Source organism: Bison bison, unplaced genomic scaffold (genome assembly GCF_000754665.1).
Source record: "Bison bison bison isolate TAMUID 2011002044 unplaced genomic scaffold, Bison_UMD1.0 scf7180017864108, whole genome shotgun sequence".
NCBI classification, from domain to species: domain Eukaryota; kingdom Metazoa; phylum Chordata; class Mammalia; order Artiodactyla; family Bovidae; genus Bison; species Bison bison.
Window position 1 is genome coordinate 2,916,151 of NW_011494680.1, and position 15,918 is coordinate 2,932,068.

At 41.9% G+C, this 15,918-nt stretch overlaps 1 protein-coding gene across 4 annotated transcripts in view; it reads right to left on the bottom strand.

The window, feature by feature from the left end:
• TBC1D31 (TBC1 domain family, member 31) overlaps positions 1 to 15,918 on the bottom strand; it is a 67,076-nt gene that overhangs the window by 50,736 nt on the left and 422 nt on the right. For 2 of the 4 annotated variants that reach the window (XM_010838920.1, XM_010838919.1), the window contains exons 2-4: positions 10,985 to 11,131; positions 7,150 to 7,265; positions 3,468 to 3,646 (exon numbers count right to left, since the gene is read on the bottom strand). In XM_010838920.1, the coding sequence (XP_010837222.1) occupies positions 3,468 to 3,646; positions 7,150 to 7,265; positions 10,985 to 11,131 (442 nt within the window). The other 2 variants (XM_010838921.1, XM_010838922.1) reach the window with 2 other exon arrangements.

A 15,918-nucleotide genomic window follows, 5' to 3' on the forward strand; every position in this document is an offset into this window, starting at 1 on the left:
GTCAGTTCTTCGCATCAGGTGGCCAAAGTATTGGAGTTTCAGCTTCAGCATCAGTCCTTCCAATGAACTCTCAGGACTGATCTCCTTTCTGGTTGATCTCCTTGCAGTCAGAAGGACTCTCAAGAGTCTTCTCCAACACCACAGTTCAAAAGCATCAATTATTTGGCACTCAGCTTTCTTTATAGCTATGGTTAGCAGGGGATAAAAGGGGGGAAGGATAAACTGAGAGACTGAGACTGACATCTATACATTACTGTAGGTAAAACAGATATCTAAAAAGAATCTACTGAAGAGCACAGGGCATTCTATTCAATACTCTGTAATGGCTTATATGGGAAGAGAATCTAAAAAGGGATTTCTGTGGTGATCCAGTGGTTAAGAATCTGCCTTGCAACACAGGGGACGAAGGTTCAACCCCCAGTCAAGGAACGAAAACCCCTCATACCTCAGGGAAACTAAGCCCATGCACAATTACTGAGCCCATGCACAACCTCTGAGCCCACGTGCCACAAACTAGAGTCCATGTGCCGCAACGAAGATTCTGTGTACCTCAACTAAGACCTGAAGCAGATGAATAAATAAACTTTTTTTAACAAAAAGAATCTAAAGGGTGGACATATGTATAACTAATTGATTTTACTGTACATCTGAAAATGACATGACATTGTAAATCAAATATACCCCAATAAAAATTTAAAAGTAAAAAACTGCAGTAAAAATATAAGTTTAATAAAAACTTGATAAGAACTAAAGTTTTGCTTTAAGTTTAGTTTACAATTACTTCCTGTTTTCAACAGAATAAGCCAGGAGTGACAACCATCTGACTCATCTCCAGTTCTTGTATGGCCCAAGAGAATGAGTTTTATGTTTTAAAATTATGTCATTTCAGGTGGTTATGTAAGTACACACATATCCTCAATTTTGCTCTTTGCCAGCAAAGCCAAAGATGTTTACTATCTAGTCTTTTGAGGAAAAGCTTGCTGGTAACCTAAAGATAGACTATGATATTCTATTATTTTAGAAGAATATACTTATATGTATATTGCATACTGTATTTACATTTACTACATTTAATTTTATTTTATCACTAAGATTTGGAATCCTATTTTTTTAAACTAAAATGTCTGAACCACCAAGCCAAGGTTAAACCTGGCAGCTCTTTAGTGTATACTATTCTAGTTTCATGGTAAAAATAATAGATGGTTTTTGTGTCATTGTTTCATGACTGTTTCCATTGTGGCTTCAACTCTCAGTGTTCTCTTTCTTAGACTTTAAAATAACTTAAGTATTAAAGCAACTGAAGAAAAAACCTACCAAGGCATTTGACCAAAATAGCTGATGAGTAAGCTGGCTGTAACTTATATCTTTTTTAAATGATTAAGAACCCTGGGATTTTTGTGGAGACTACAAAATGACATGAACTGCTAGTTGTTCATGCTAATAACCAAGAAATTAAAAGCAATACTGCATGTATAATATAACCTGAAGCAAATTAATTAAATGGGAGATGCAATCCTGAAAACTGCATTTAGCTAATCAAATAGCAAACAAAAACAAACCTTAAAAACAAAAGAAATGGATTTTTAAAAAGTGATACAAGTGTACAATGGAATACTGATGAGCAATAGAAAGGTACAAACTACTGATGCATAAAACAGCAAGGATGAATCTCAAAAACATGATGCTGAATGAAAAAAGGCTTTACACAAACCATTACTGAAAAGCTCTACTTCTGTGAAATTTTACAACAGATAAAACTAATCCACGGTAGAAGAACATCAGAGGCGTGCTTACCTGGGAAGGGATATGATGGAACTTTCTGGGATGGTGGTAACAATGTTATCCTATGCTAAGTCACTTCAGTCGTGTCTGACTCTGTGCGACCCCATAGACGACAGCCCACCAGGCTCCCCCGTCCCTGGGATTCTCCAGGCAAGAACACTGGAGTGGGTTGCCATTTCCTTCTCTAAAGCATGAACGTTTAAAGTGAAAGTGAAGTCGCTCAGTCGTGTCCGACTCTTAGCGACCGCATGGACTGCAGCCCGCCAGGCTCCTCCGTCCATGGGATTTTCCAGGCAAGAGTACTGGAGTGGGGTGCCATCGGTCGGCCAGGCGCGGCGCGGTGCCATCGGTCGGCCAGGCGCGGCGCGGTGCCTCGCCTCGGCCGGCGCCTAGCAGCCGACTTAGAACTGGTGCGGACGAGGGGAATCCGACTGTTTAATTAAAACAAAGCATCGCGAGGCGGGTGTTGACGCGATGTGATTTCTGCCTAGTGCTCTGAATGTCAAAGTGAAGAAATTCAATGAAGCGCGGGTAAACGACGGGAGTAACTATGACTCTCTTAAGGTAGCCAAATGCCTCCTCATCTAATTAGTGACGCGCATGAATGGATGAACGAGATTCCCACTGTCCCTACCTACTATCCAGTGAAACCACAGCCAAGGGAACGGGCTTGGCAGAATCAGCGGGGAAAGAAGACCCTGTTGAGCTTGACTCTAGTCTGGCACGGTGAAGAGACATGAGAGGTGTAGAATAAGTGGGAGGCCCCCGGCGCACCCCCGCCCCCGTTTCCCGCGAGGGGGCGGGGTGTGTCCGACTCTTAGCGACCGCATGGACTGCAGCCCACCAGGCTCCTCCGTCCATGGGATTTTCCAGGCAAGAGTACTGGAGTGGGGTGCCATTGCCTTCTCCAGTGGTAACAATAGGTTTGCACATTACAAACGTATATGTATTTATCAAAATTTAACAAATGAATGCTTAAGACATACATTAAAAACAAAGTTTACATCAACAAATACTAAACCCAATTTAAATGCAGGCTGAAGCACTGATGAGCAAGTATACTGATGTCCTCAATTTACTTTAAAAAAAAAAAAGTGAGTTAATAAACAAAGGGACAGACAGATGGATAGATTCATAATATAGTTTACTAATATGTAAGTATGATATGCGCTTCCTAGGTGGCTTACCAGTAAAGAATTCACCTTCCAATGCAGGAGACACAGGTTAGATCCCCAGACACAGGAAGATCCCCTGAAGAAGGAAATGGCAACCCACTCCAGTATTCTTGCCTGGAGAATCCCATGGACAGGGGAGCCTGGCAGGCTACAGTCCATACAGTCACAAAGAGTTGGACACAGCTTAGCAACTAAACAGCAACGAAGTACGGTATGGTACAGCGGGACCTAGGTGGTGGATGCACATGTGCTCACTGTGAAATTCTTACAAATCTTCTATACATTTAGACTTTTTCATAATTGGGTTAAGAAATAAAACAAAATCAATCAGCTAAGTAAAAACTATCACCTAACTAAAGTTGAAGTTACATACTATAAATAATAAAACAGTTTTGCTTGTTGCTGACATAACTGAGGCAAAGTGAAACATTACTTATAACATCCGTATCCAGCTGATTCACAAACTAGCCTGAGAAGCACCACAGACCAAGACGCGCTCTGTCCACTGACCTTCTGTATTCCAACAGACTGGAGAATATTCAGCTTTCTTTTTCTCTGGAAGGTATCCAAGTCCCAGAGCTGTGCTGTATCAGAGGAGGTGGTAATGGCGTATCTCCCTGATCCGTGCACAGAGATCGAAAACACCGATGATTCATGCCCTGTCATCCAGCTAACCAGCTCCTTGGTGACTGAGGGAAAAAGGCAAACAGTCATACAGGTCAAACCTGGTATTTCATCCAAGAACAGATTCAACAGGTGGCCAGGGATCACATGAGGTCCCTTCAACTCCATTAACATCTGAAAAAAACAGAAGCCTGTGACTGGCTGATGAAGTGCACCAGGGGACATGGTAGTCACGTGGATTATCAGGGAGGCAGGAGGAGATGAGGCTGAAAGGGGGTTTAAGAACAGTCTTGAATGTGACATGACAGAAGCCTGGGCTTTCTCTTGAAATAGTCTTATATGTAAGAATACCGTATCTGGGCTGTTTCAGAAAGAGCACTTTGAAGACATAGTGAATATACTGGAGAGGAGGAAGAGATTACAAAATGACTAGTTAATCTGTTGCTGTGATAATCCAGGCAGGAGATGAGGAGGGTCTCTACTAAGCATGTGGCAATGGGGAAAGGAACAAACTCAAGAGCTACAAAGGAAAAAAATCAAAGGACTCAGTGATTCAGTGGATCCAGCGGCTCCAGTTTAGTTACGTAAACAGGAGGTGACTCTACTATGTGACATAAATACACGAGGGGGATCAGACTTAGTGTGAGAAGAGATAACAGATTTGATTTCTAAAAACCGACTGTGTGTGTGTGTGTCTGCATGTGTGACACACAGGCAGAGAAAAAAGACACACACAACTATGTCAAGAGAAAGCCCAGCCTTCTGTCGTGTCACGTTCAAGAGAACATCAAAAACCCTCCACGATAATTATCAGTGGGTAGTAAAATTGTAGTGATTTTTATTTTCTCTTTACATTTTTCTGTGTTTCCAAGTTTCCTATGACAGGCATGTTACAGTTTTATGGTCAGATTTGGTTTGTTCCTCCAGAAAGATGAACCTGGGGCCCAGAAAGCCAGATGTAAATCTGGGAAACATTAAGATATAAAGTAGGTCAAACTGAAGACAGAGGAACAGATAAACGCTTGGGAAGGGAGGACTGGCTTCCAAACACCAGTCTGAAGTCTGGCGTCACTTAATGGGCAATTTTTCACTGGCCTTCAGTGAGAAAAGAAAAATAAGCATAACATGATGAGTCTTCCACAAAACTGAATTTAAAATACTACCTTTAAATCTATTATATCTTTCTAAGTTTGTTAAAAAAAAAACCACTCCATTTCATGAAGTTACATTGTTTTTTCCAATGTCAATTAGCAAAATTAAAAGTTGACAACCTATGTGGGTTCCTCTACTTTTTCTTTTTAATTGGGTCAAATACCCAACTGGAGTGGGTTGCCATTTCCTTCTCCGGGGGAACTTCTCAACCCAGGGATTGAACGTGGGTCTTCTGCCTTCCACGCAGAATTCCTTACAGTCTGAGCCATCAGGGAAGGCCCATCCAAAAGTCTAGGAATCACAAAAGAACCCAGAAAAGTCAGAAAAGTAGACCCAAGAGAGGTTAACAGTAGAAAACCGAGACTCCTGAAAGGAGCTAAAGTGTTAGAAGCTATGGAGAAACAAAATGAAAAGTATGAAGAGGATTTATATGATCAGAGGTTACTAAAGACCCTGGAGATAGAAGTCTCAGAGGCATGGAGTGGGGGTTGCAGGGGAAGAGGCAAGGGTCAGAACCCACGCATGGAGCGGGGAAGACACAGGATCCGGCAGTGGAGAGAGGGAGGTGGCTGGGGAGGTGGAGACGACAGTAAGGAAAGGGCTTTGTTACGAGGGTTTTCATAAGACAGGAGAGGGTATAAAAGATACAACTAAGATGAGAGGAGAAGGGGCTGATGGAATCCAAGGAAAGCAGTCACAGATGAGTTTAAAGACTTAGTGTATCAGAACTTCTGTATCAGCAGTGTGTAATACCAAAAACTGAAAACAGTTTCAAATCCACCAAAAGGTAATAGTCATTAAAAGGTAATAAACATTAATAGTCATGGTATAAGGAATTCCCTGGTGGCCCAGAAGCTAGGATTCCGTGCTTCCACTTCAGGGGGCACCGGTTCAATTTCTTGGTTGGGAAACTAAGAGCCCACAAGCCTGCAGGGTGAGGCCAAACAATAGTAGTAACTTGTATTGCAAACATTTCTAGAGTAGAATTATTGAGTATTGATCTTAAACACATAAATTTTTCACAAAGGAAGGAAGTGATTCTATCAAATGATATAGATAGGATGATCATATATTTGTTAAAGTATAAAAAAAGTATATGCAAAGAAAACAGATTAGACAGGTGGGCCCCTGATATAAAAGCACTGACTGTCTCTGGGCATGACTGCCTTTCCTTCCTGCAGGTGCTGTGAGAGGGTGGCAGTGACTGGGATCAGGGGCCTGCAGCAAGACTCCCAGATTAGAAATCCTGGCTCTGCTGCTTACCAAGCTGTGGAAACCTGGTTAATCTATTTCTGTGCCTCAGTTTCCTCATCTGAAAACTGGGCATAAGAATAGTAACCATCTCTGTGGGTTACTATAATGATTAAAATTAATAATATGTATAAAATCATAGACCAGTACCTGGCAAGGAGTAAACGCTATATAAGTGTTAGCCAGCACTATTATTACTATTCTTATTGTTTACAATCTTTCTAAATGTTGTATCTGATACATTAACAAGAAAAACAACGCAGTTGAGATTTTTTTTCTTAATAATAAGTTCAGTTTATAGAACTCTTTAGTTCTCTATTAAAAAGTGTAATGTGGCAAAAAATATCAATACACATGTAAAATTTAAAAAGTATTTATCCTTGTACATATGCAGTAAGGAATTTGGCCTTCAAAGAGAGGTATGCATGGCCTTTGTCCAGCAACCTCTACACCCTTGGAATTTCCCCAGTGGTGGGAGTGTCTCTGTTATCTGTGGTAGGTCCCTGGACAAAACAGATGGTTTGTGCTACACAGAGAACCTCAGAGTGGGGGCTGGCCACACCATAACGACCAACCACGTGAGTGATTAGAAGGCTGAGGCTTTGGGTCTCATACTATTAGCCCAACCTCCAGAGAGAAGGAGGCTGGAAACGGAGTTCAACCAAGCTGGCAACCAAACGCTGATGTAATGGAGTCCCAATAAAAACTCAAGAGCTTAGGTCAATTTCCTGGTGTGGCAGTACTCGGTGCAGATGGCCACATGTGGATGCTGGGAGGGTAATGTGTCCTTGGGGATGATGGAAGCATCTCTTTTGGGAGCCTCCCAGAATCCACCCAATGTGTCTCTTCCTTTGGCTGGTTTTAATTTGTATACTTTTGCTATAAAGTTATTTTTTTAAAAACTATAATCATAAGCATAGTGAATTCTGTGAATCATTCTACTGAATTCTAAAACCTGGGGGTAGCTGTGGGGAACCCTGAATTTGCAGCCTGTTGATCTGATGTGAGGATGGCCTTGGGATCCCCAAATTTGTGGCCAGTGTCTGAAGTGAGAGCTGTCTTGTGGGGTCTGCTCCCTCCCCTCAGACTGTACAGACTGGCCAACTCCCTGCAGTATTTCCACCTACATGTCACTCTGCTTCAAAAAATAAATAGGACTTCTTACCTGTATCGAAACATTTAATAGAATAATCAGCTAATGCCACAAGGAATTCAGACTTCCTATGAAGATTAAAGGCCAGAGCTGTGCAAGCTTGCGCTGTTCGCTGAACAAGATTAAACCTAGTAAGAGATTACTGTGTTAGTATCAGAATTTCTTCCGATATTGTAAAACTTCATGTCAGCAGAGTCCTTAGAGAAGAAGAAAACGAAACCCAGGAAAATGAACTCCCATTTTGGCAGAACAAAGCAGATGACGAAGAGGGCTACCTGCCATGGAGAGGCATTTGGATCTTACTTCCATGGGATGGGGAGCCATCGAGAGCTTTTGAGCAGACCAGAACCACGGCCAGGCATGTCTTTTAGGAAGAGGATTCTGGGTGTAAAATGGAAAGGTGTCAGAAGTCAAGGGGAGAAAGGTCTGGTGATGCATCAAACGGGGGGTGAAGAGGGAGGAATCAGGAACCCTCACATGTGAAGTGGAGATAAAAGATGTCTCATAAGGTTGTCGTGATGGTTAAATGAACACATGATGATTAAGTGAAATAATGTATGTTTAAGTGCTTAGCAGAGTACTTGGCACCTAGCTAGAGTTTCATTAACCAAAAAAATGAAGTTTTCAAACTTCAGCAAAAGAGGAACAAGTGCGGCGGTAGGAAATAGTAATTCTGGTTTTAAACATGTAGCATTAAAGACAGGGAGGCCTGGCGTGCTGCAGTCTACCGGGTCGCAAAGAGTCGGCACGACTGAGCGACTGAACTGAACTGAACTGATTAAGGCCTTTGAAAAGCATTTAGAGCTGTGCTGTCCCAAAGAAATGGAATACAGGCCATGTGTGTTACTAAAAATTTTCTAGAAGCCACATTAAAAGTTAAAAACATATAAAATTAATCTTAACATATTAAACTTAATTCATTGTGTATCTAAATTATCATTTCAACATTTAATAAAAAACCATCAGAGATATTGTACATTCGTTTTTCTCACAGTGAATCTTCAAAACCCAGTGTATTTTATACCATCAATGAATCTCAACTTGGCCAAGCCACCTCTCAAGGGCTGAGGGCAGTCGGTGGCTACGGCTTTAGACAGTGCTATCTAGAAGCTCCCCAGTGGGTGGGGGAAGCAGGTCTGAGTTAACAATGTTCCACGGCAGCTGAAGCCTGAGGCCTGGTGGTAATGAGCTGATTAAAAAGAATACAGAGAATACGGAAAGAAGCACGCTGGGGACAGATGCCCCAGTGGCAGGACAATAAGGGCAAAGACAGTGGAAAAAGTCAGCAAAGCAAGGGGAAAACCGACCTCAGGGGCGGGAAAGTCAGGAAAGAGTTGTACCTTGAAGCAAAAGAAAAATTTCATAAAGGATGGAAGACAAGAGTATTTAGTAAGATGAGAACTGAAACAAGACCACTGGATTAAGCGACTAGGAAGATTACAAGTGGGCCCACTGCAGTGGCCTTCAGGATTAGACAGGCCTGATCTCAGGTCACAGCTACGCCACACGTACCTCTACTCGGATGTGAATATCTACAGAGAGAAAAGGAACAGTGGACAGAATAAAAGAGAGGAACATTCAGGGTGCAAAGTCCCACGGGCAGCCATAGAAATAGAGATTAGCAGTGTTACAAATGAGGATCATCTAGTTTTACAAACAGTTGGACTTGCAGATATATTGGAGGTTGTGGTGGGAAGAAGGAAAGGAAGCTTGAGGGTGTCTATTTTCCCATGAATTAGGAGGGTAGGCAGTCAGAGTAAGAGTAGAGTCTGAACACAAGGAACCGCAGAGATTGGTTAAGGTTTGGAAAACTCGGAGAAGAATGGAATGAGTAAATGAGAACAGATAAAAGCAAATGAAGTACCTGCATCACTGATGTTGAAGTTCATTGCTCTATAATGCAGTCAATCAACAATTATTTTTATTTTGTTTAGTTTGGGATTTTTATTTTATTTTGTTTAGTGGGAGCAAAGAGACAGGTATATTGATTTACGATTGGGAACTGGCTGCGTAGGTTATGCAAGAGTAATGGGTGGGAGAATTATGACCATTAGGTAAGGAGTGGAAACAATGATTAACACATTTCTACCCAGTAAATCACAGACAGATAAATCATTTATGAGCTCTTCTTTCCCTGAACTATTTGAGAATTAGGTTACCGAAATCACGTTTCCTATGAACAAGGAAAGTTTCCTATATAACCACAATAAAATCATCAAAATCCGAAAATTATATATTACTACTGTCTAATCCCCAGACCTCAGTTTTGTCCACTGTCCTAAAAACCTCCTTTACAGCAAAGGGATCGGTCCAGACCCAAGCCTTGACTTGTCGCGTGTCTAGGCTCCCTCCGTCTGCAAGTCTTCAGGCTTTCCGCATCCTTCATGTCCTTGACCCCTGTGAAGGTCACAAGCCAGTCTTGCTATCCAATGGCCCTAATTTAGCTTTGCCAGCTGGCTCTACTGATGAGACTCAGGTCACCTGTCTTTGGCAGGAATATGAGAGAAGTGACACTATGCTCTCACCACTGCACCCTATCAGGTGGCACACGAACTCTGATTTGCCCCACTACTGGTTATTTTAACTTTAATCCTTTGATGAGGTGGCGTCTGCCAGGCTTCTTCACTGTAAGATTACTGCTTTTTTTTCTCTTTAGTAAGTATTTTGGGGGGAGGTACTCTGTGACTGCAAACATCTATCCCCATTAAACTGTTGACTGCAGCATGAATTCCCAGATTTCCATTTTATTCAGTGGGCTACGAGCCACCACTATCATTTATTTTGAAACTCACTGTCTCCAATCTGCCCAGAGAGAGCGCCTTCAAGGTGACACTTCTGTCCTTTGGACACATCCCCATCCTTCTTTGACAGAGTCCTTCTTTCTGGCTACAAAGCACTGCAGGCTTATCTTGTATCTTCCCTGCCTCCATCCTAAAACTGGCTGTTTCTCCAAGGATCCCGAATTCCTTGAAGCAGACTGATATTTAGAAAAGAACTGAGCACTGGGTATATTCATTACTACTGGGGTGTTATTGCTTCCAGGCCCTATCAGTGAACAATGCTAGGAAATTTATGTCCATATAATTCATTCACTTTCTCATACACACACCTCTATTTATTTCTCTGTCTGTCTACATATATTCAAAACCAAGGATTCATACAGACAGAACCAAATCCAATCCGGGTCCACAGGGTTTAGTCTAGTTTTCTCCTTCTCCATATTTGCAACTCCTCTTTCCAATAGTCAGGAACCTGGCCCCCATTAGCCTCAATACACTCATTCGACCAAAGTCCCCGTCCTTCCCATGACTGCCCCCATCCCCACACAGACACTTTCTGACTCTCTGGCTGGGCCAGCACAGTTTTCCTGTTCCACCGACCCCCACTGCAATGATGACTACCTCCATCAATTCCCACCTAATGCATTCTCACTAAATTGTTTGGTAAAGGAAAAGAAGAGGAGGAAGAGTGATGATCAAATCTGTAAAGATTCCTAGATCTAGTTCACTCTGACAATAATGCATTATATAAAGGCCACTGTGCTTTTTCTAAACAGGTACCAGACATTAACCGATAAACTAGAGATAATGAAGGTTGAAATTTAAGAAAAAACAAGCTACTAGAGATGCTGTTAAAACTAGAACTTTAATTCTCTTTAAAAAAAAACCCAACCATTTTGTCTTTCTATTCTTTCTCACTTTATTCCACCAGCACTAACGGCAGAATTTTACAAAGTGTCTGAAATATAGTAAGTACTTAATAAATCTTTCTAAATGAATAATCAATGGTAGGTACTAAAACAGTCAAGAAAGTAATCACTTGGTAAATATCCAAAGTATTTGCTCACCTGTTTCCACACAAGTCAAAAACATAGATATTTCCATGATGGTCCCCAGCAATTAAAGAATCACCCGAGCTATCAAAAGCCATGTTCAAGAATCTTAAAACTTTGGGAAGGTAATCCGAAGTGTTGTGAATGATGTTCACTATAATTCTGCCAAAAAACAAACAAAACAAAAAACCATTAAACTCTATGTCAAGCATTACTTGTTATTATGAAGCCCATGCATTGTGTAGTACGCCTCACTAATTTTGAAGTTTTTTGCCTACCCCTTCTTCCCTCTTCTACTTCTCCTCCTCCTGTCCTAGAAGCAACCACACAGTGACTTCTGAAAACTGTATAGGATGTTATTATCAGAGTTGCTACTGTTCGTTTATTCATCAAACACCTAAAAACTCACAAAGCATTGGACACTGCATAAGCCAGGAGATAAGGGTAGTTGATAGACAGAGGCCCTGCCCTTACGAAGCTTTCAGCACAGTAGTAGAGACAGACACTAAAAAAATAGTTTCTCTGGTGGCTCAGGGTAAAGAATCCATCTGCCAATGCAGGGAACACTGGTTCCATCCCTGGTCCTGAACGATTCCACAGAACAACATGCTGGAGAACAACTAAGCTTGTGCACCAGAGCTACGGAGCCTGTGCTCTAGAGCCCAGGAACTGCAACCACTGAGCCTTTCCGCTGGAACCACCGAAGGCTGTGCACCCTAGAGCCCGTGCTCTGTGACAGCAGCAACCTGCACACCACATCTGGAGAGCAGCCTCTGCTCGCCACAACCAGAGGAAAGCCCGTGTGGCAACGAAGACCCAGCACAGCCAACAAATTACTTAAAAAAATTATTTAAAAAGATAAACACACACATGAGCAGATTTAAGTGACAGACAACAGGGTATGATAAGAAAATGTATTTTTGACCGAGTAGTTGGATTGTTACACCAAGCAAGACATAAACAATGAAGTAATTAACGAAAAGTAGTTTTATATAAATCACAAACTACCATATGTAAGAAAAATTTCAATTCAATATTCTAATTTTAAAATACCCTGATGAGACTTTGTTTTTGTGACTCTGGGTGTTCCAAGTATACATGAATTTTATTTTCAAGTATATCTGTTGTTGTTGTTCAGTCGCTCAGTCATGTCCGACTTTTTGCGACCCTATGAACTGTAGCACTCCAGGCTTCCCTGTCCTTTATTACCTCCAGGAATTTGCTCACTCATGTTCACTGAGTCAGTGATGCCATCCAACCGTCTCATCCTCTGTCACCCCCTTCTCCTCCTGCCCTCAATCTTTCCTAGCATCAGGGTCTTTTCCCATGAGTCAGCTCTTCGCATCAGGTGACCAAAGTATTGGAGCTTTAACTTCAATCTAAAAATATGATTATATCTGTCTAAAGGTATTATTTTTTGAGAGCAAGATCAATACCATATATCTGCTGAAAAGCAAACTTATAAATCTGCAGAACTAATTAACTCCTTAAAATAATACATGTGTGTATATCTGGGTCATGAAGACCAGAGTAACCCCACTCTCTCCTGCTGCTGCTGCTGCTAAGTCGCTTCAGTCATGTCCGACTCTGTGCGACCCCATAGACGGAAGCCCACCAGGCTCCCCCGTCCCTGGGATTCTCCAGGCAAGAACACTGGAGTGGGTTGCCATTTCCTTCTCCAATGCATGAAAGTGAAAAGTGAAAGTGAAGTCGCTCAGTCGTGTCCGACTCTTAGCGACCCCAGTCTCCCAGACTCCTCCATCCATGGGATTTTCCAGGCAAGAGTACTGGAGTGGGGTGCCATTGCCTTCTCCACTCTCTCCTGCATGCATGCATGTTAAGTCGCTTCAGTCATGTCTGACTTTTCGAGACCCCATGGACTGTAACCTGCCAGGTTCCTCTGTCCATGGCATTCTCCAGAAAAGAACACTCAAGTGTGTTGCTGTGCCCTCCTCCAGGGATCTTTCCAACCCAGGGACTGAACTCCCGTCTCCTATGTCTCCTGCATTGGCAGGTAGGTTCTTTACCAGTAGTGCCACCTGGGAAGCCCACTCTCTCCTGCAACAAGTTTTCAAATCATGAAATTTCTTAATTGACTTTTAATGAATTTGAATTTTAATATTGGAAACAATTGCCTCATTTCACTTCATTTAAAAACCACCAAATTAAGTATATCAAACATTTTCTTTACTTTATTTAAAAATAAGGCTTCTGAGACTCATTGGATGAAACAGTAAAATTATTTCTATCTAGTTCCTGACAAAGATTCTCGGCTTGACCAAACTTTAATCAGGCTTCAGAACCTTCTCCTAGGCTCATCTGTACATTCCCTTGAAAAATCTAATTTTAGCAAGCATGCTCAGTCAGTTTAATAAGAACCCCCTACCTTTAATACCATCATCCTTGACACCTGATGAGGTTCCTCATTCTCCATCATCTCCCAACTGCTGTCTGATCACTCTGGCCCATCTTCAGCAAGAATCCTGTGAGGTAGATTTACCCCAGATGTTTTCTCTTGGTAACTTTCCATCCTCTGACCCCTACCTTGGTCTCTGTCTATAACTTCCCTCTTGCTCAGGCTGTGTTCTGAACCCAGCCCAGAACACATCAACTCCAGTTCTACACTGAGGTCTTGCTTCCTCTCTTGCAATAATAGTCTTGAATAATGTTTCTTTTCACCACTTTAACTCTTGTCCAGCTCTGGTTTTTCTCTGACATTCCCAAAGGGGAGTGGGGAGAATGTATTGAGACAATAAGTAACAACATCAATATGTTCCCTGGCAATTAAACTTCGACCAAGCAAAGGACTTTTCCCTCCAGTCTTTTTTCTATAATGTTTACAATGTGTGTGTGGATTACGAAATTACATGATCATTGTTCAAAATATGGAAAATACAGAAAGACACTAATAATTTTATTATAACCGTACCATCATGACATAATCACATTTAATAGCAAAATTCTATCCTTCTGACTTTTCATTTAAATCACACATACAAGTATTTATTTTAGAACTGTTTTTCAACAGCTCGTAATTTGCCTGATGGTGCTCCTCAGTCCTTAAACATAATAAAAACATCAAATATTTACTGAATACCCAGATACATGAGACACTAATTCCCTAAGACAATCTTGCTGTTAAGTACCATTATCTTCACTTACTGCCTAAGATTAACTTGCCCAAGGTCACAGAGCTGGTGGGTGGACACTTACTTCAACTGCAGTCCCTCTGACTCCACAGTCAGCGCTCCCCACCCCCCTGCCCTTCTCAACATCATAACAACGGGTATTAATGAAGAAAAAGAAACAATGTTTTAGTGGAAGAAACAGATAAGGACATTTTCACACAAATGTGAGTCATCTTCTGAATCTTGTATGTGTATCTAGATATTAACAGTAAGGAAAAAAATTATTGTGGGTAGGCATAATTTTTAGAACATTTAGAGAATCTCAGAAGTAGAGGCGGCGTTGGGACTTCCCTGGTGGTCCAGTGGCTGACAATCCACCTTCTAAATGCAGGCGACGTGGGTTCAACCCTTGGCGGGTGAACTATGATTCCACATGCCACAACTAGTACCCAGCACAGCCAAAACAAACAAACAAACAAACAAATTTTTTTAAATAAGTAGAGGTGATATTTACATAAACTCCAACTTTGGGAGTGAAAAGTCTATATGGAAGAATTCCTGTTCCAGACGAAATATTAATTCAAAGGAGATGATACGGCAACATTCCTGGAGGACTGAGAACAACCAGAAACCAAATAAGCTAATGGAATCATGTGCAGCACTGTGCTTTTGCAGTTGGCACTCAAACTCTACTGATTTTTTGAGAAGCAACCAAAGAATCAACAGAAAAATTACTAGAACGAGAAACACATGAAATATGAACACAAGTGAAGCAGTAAAGTCAATGGAATCCTAAGGGATTAAAAGCAGTAAGATTAACACGGCACCAATATGGCACCACTTTGGGACAAAGGCTCCCATTAAAGTCACACAAAAGCATCAAACAGGCCAGAGACCGGGGAAAAGCATGAAAGGAAGAGCTGGGGAGGAAGGGATGACTGGGCAGAGCAAGAGGATTCTTAGAGCAGTGAAAATATTTTGTATGAGACCATAATGGTGGATGGGTCATTATACATTTGTCCAAACCTACAGAATGTAGAACACGAAGACTGAATCTTAATGTAAACAGTGGAATTCGGTTGGTAACCATGTGTCAACACAGGCTGAGCAACTGCAACAAGTGTACTGCTCTGGTGGGGGACACTAGTAAAGGTGTGGCTAGGCGTGTGTGGAGGCAGGGGATGCATGGGAAATCTCTGTACCTTCCTCTCAATTTTGCTGCGAACCTAAACCTGTCCTAAAGAAACAAAGTCTATTTTTTAAAAAAGCAGCAGCAACGCTGACCTTACTAGAAGGCTGACCTACGCTGGATACACATTAATTCATAACTCCGAGAGAATCAGAAGTTTGTTGCGTTCCGCAACTGTCCCCCAGCGCTTAGAAGCCTGGCACAGAAGTAGGTGCTCATCAAACAGTTGATGACTAGAATGCTTGCATGCCCGACTGCTAACAATGATTCAAGAATGGATAAAAGATTTAAGGATGGCATTTGGAAGAGGGAGAAGTGCATTCTTCTCCGGCATCCGTTCCTCCTCCTGAGTTCTTTCCCAGATGTTATAATTAACAAATAAGTTACTGAGCATCTACCGCGTGCCAGGAATACCACAGGGATTCCGGGCTAATTAAAGCAGGCAGTCCTGGCTCCCATCAGAAGTGCAAATTCCCCAGCATAAATCAGGCCCTCCACGCTGATCCTAATTGAGACTCCTGTCCCCAAGACAGGGGAAGGGGGTCTCTAACGATCACCAAAGTCGAGCTACCTGCGTTTATCAGAGGTCACCCAACCCGGGAATCACGAGCAGGGTAAGAACCAGAACCTCC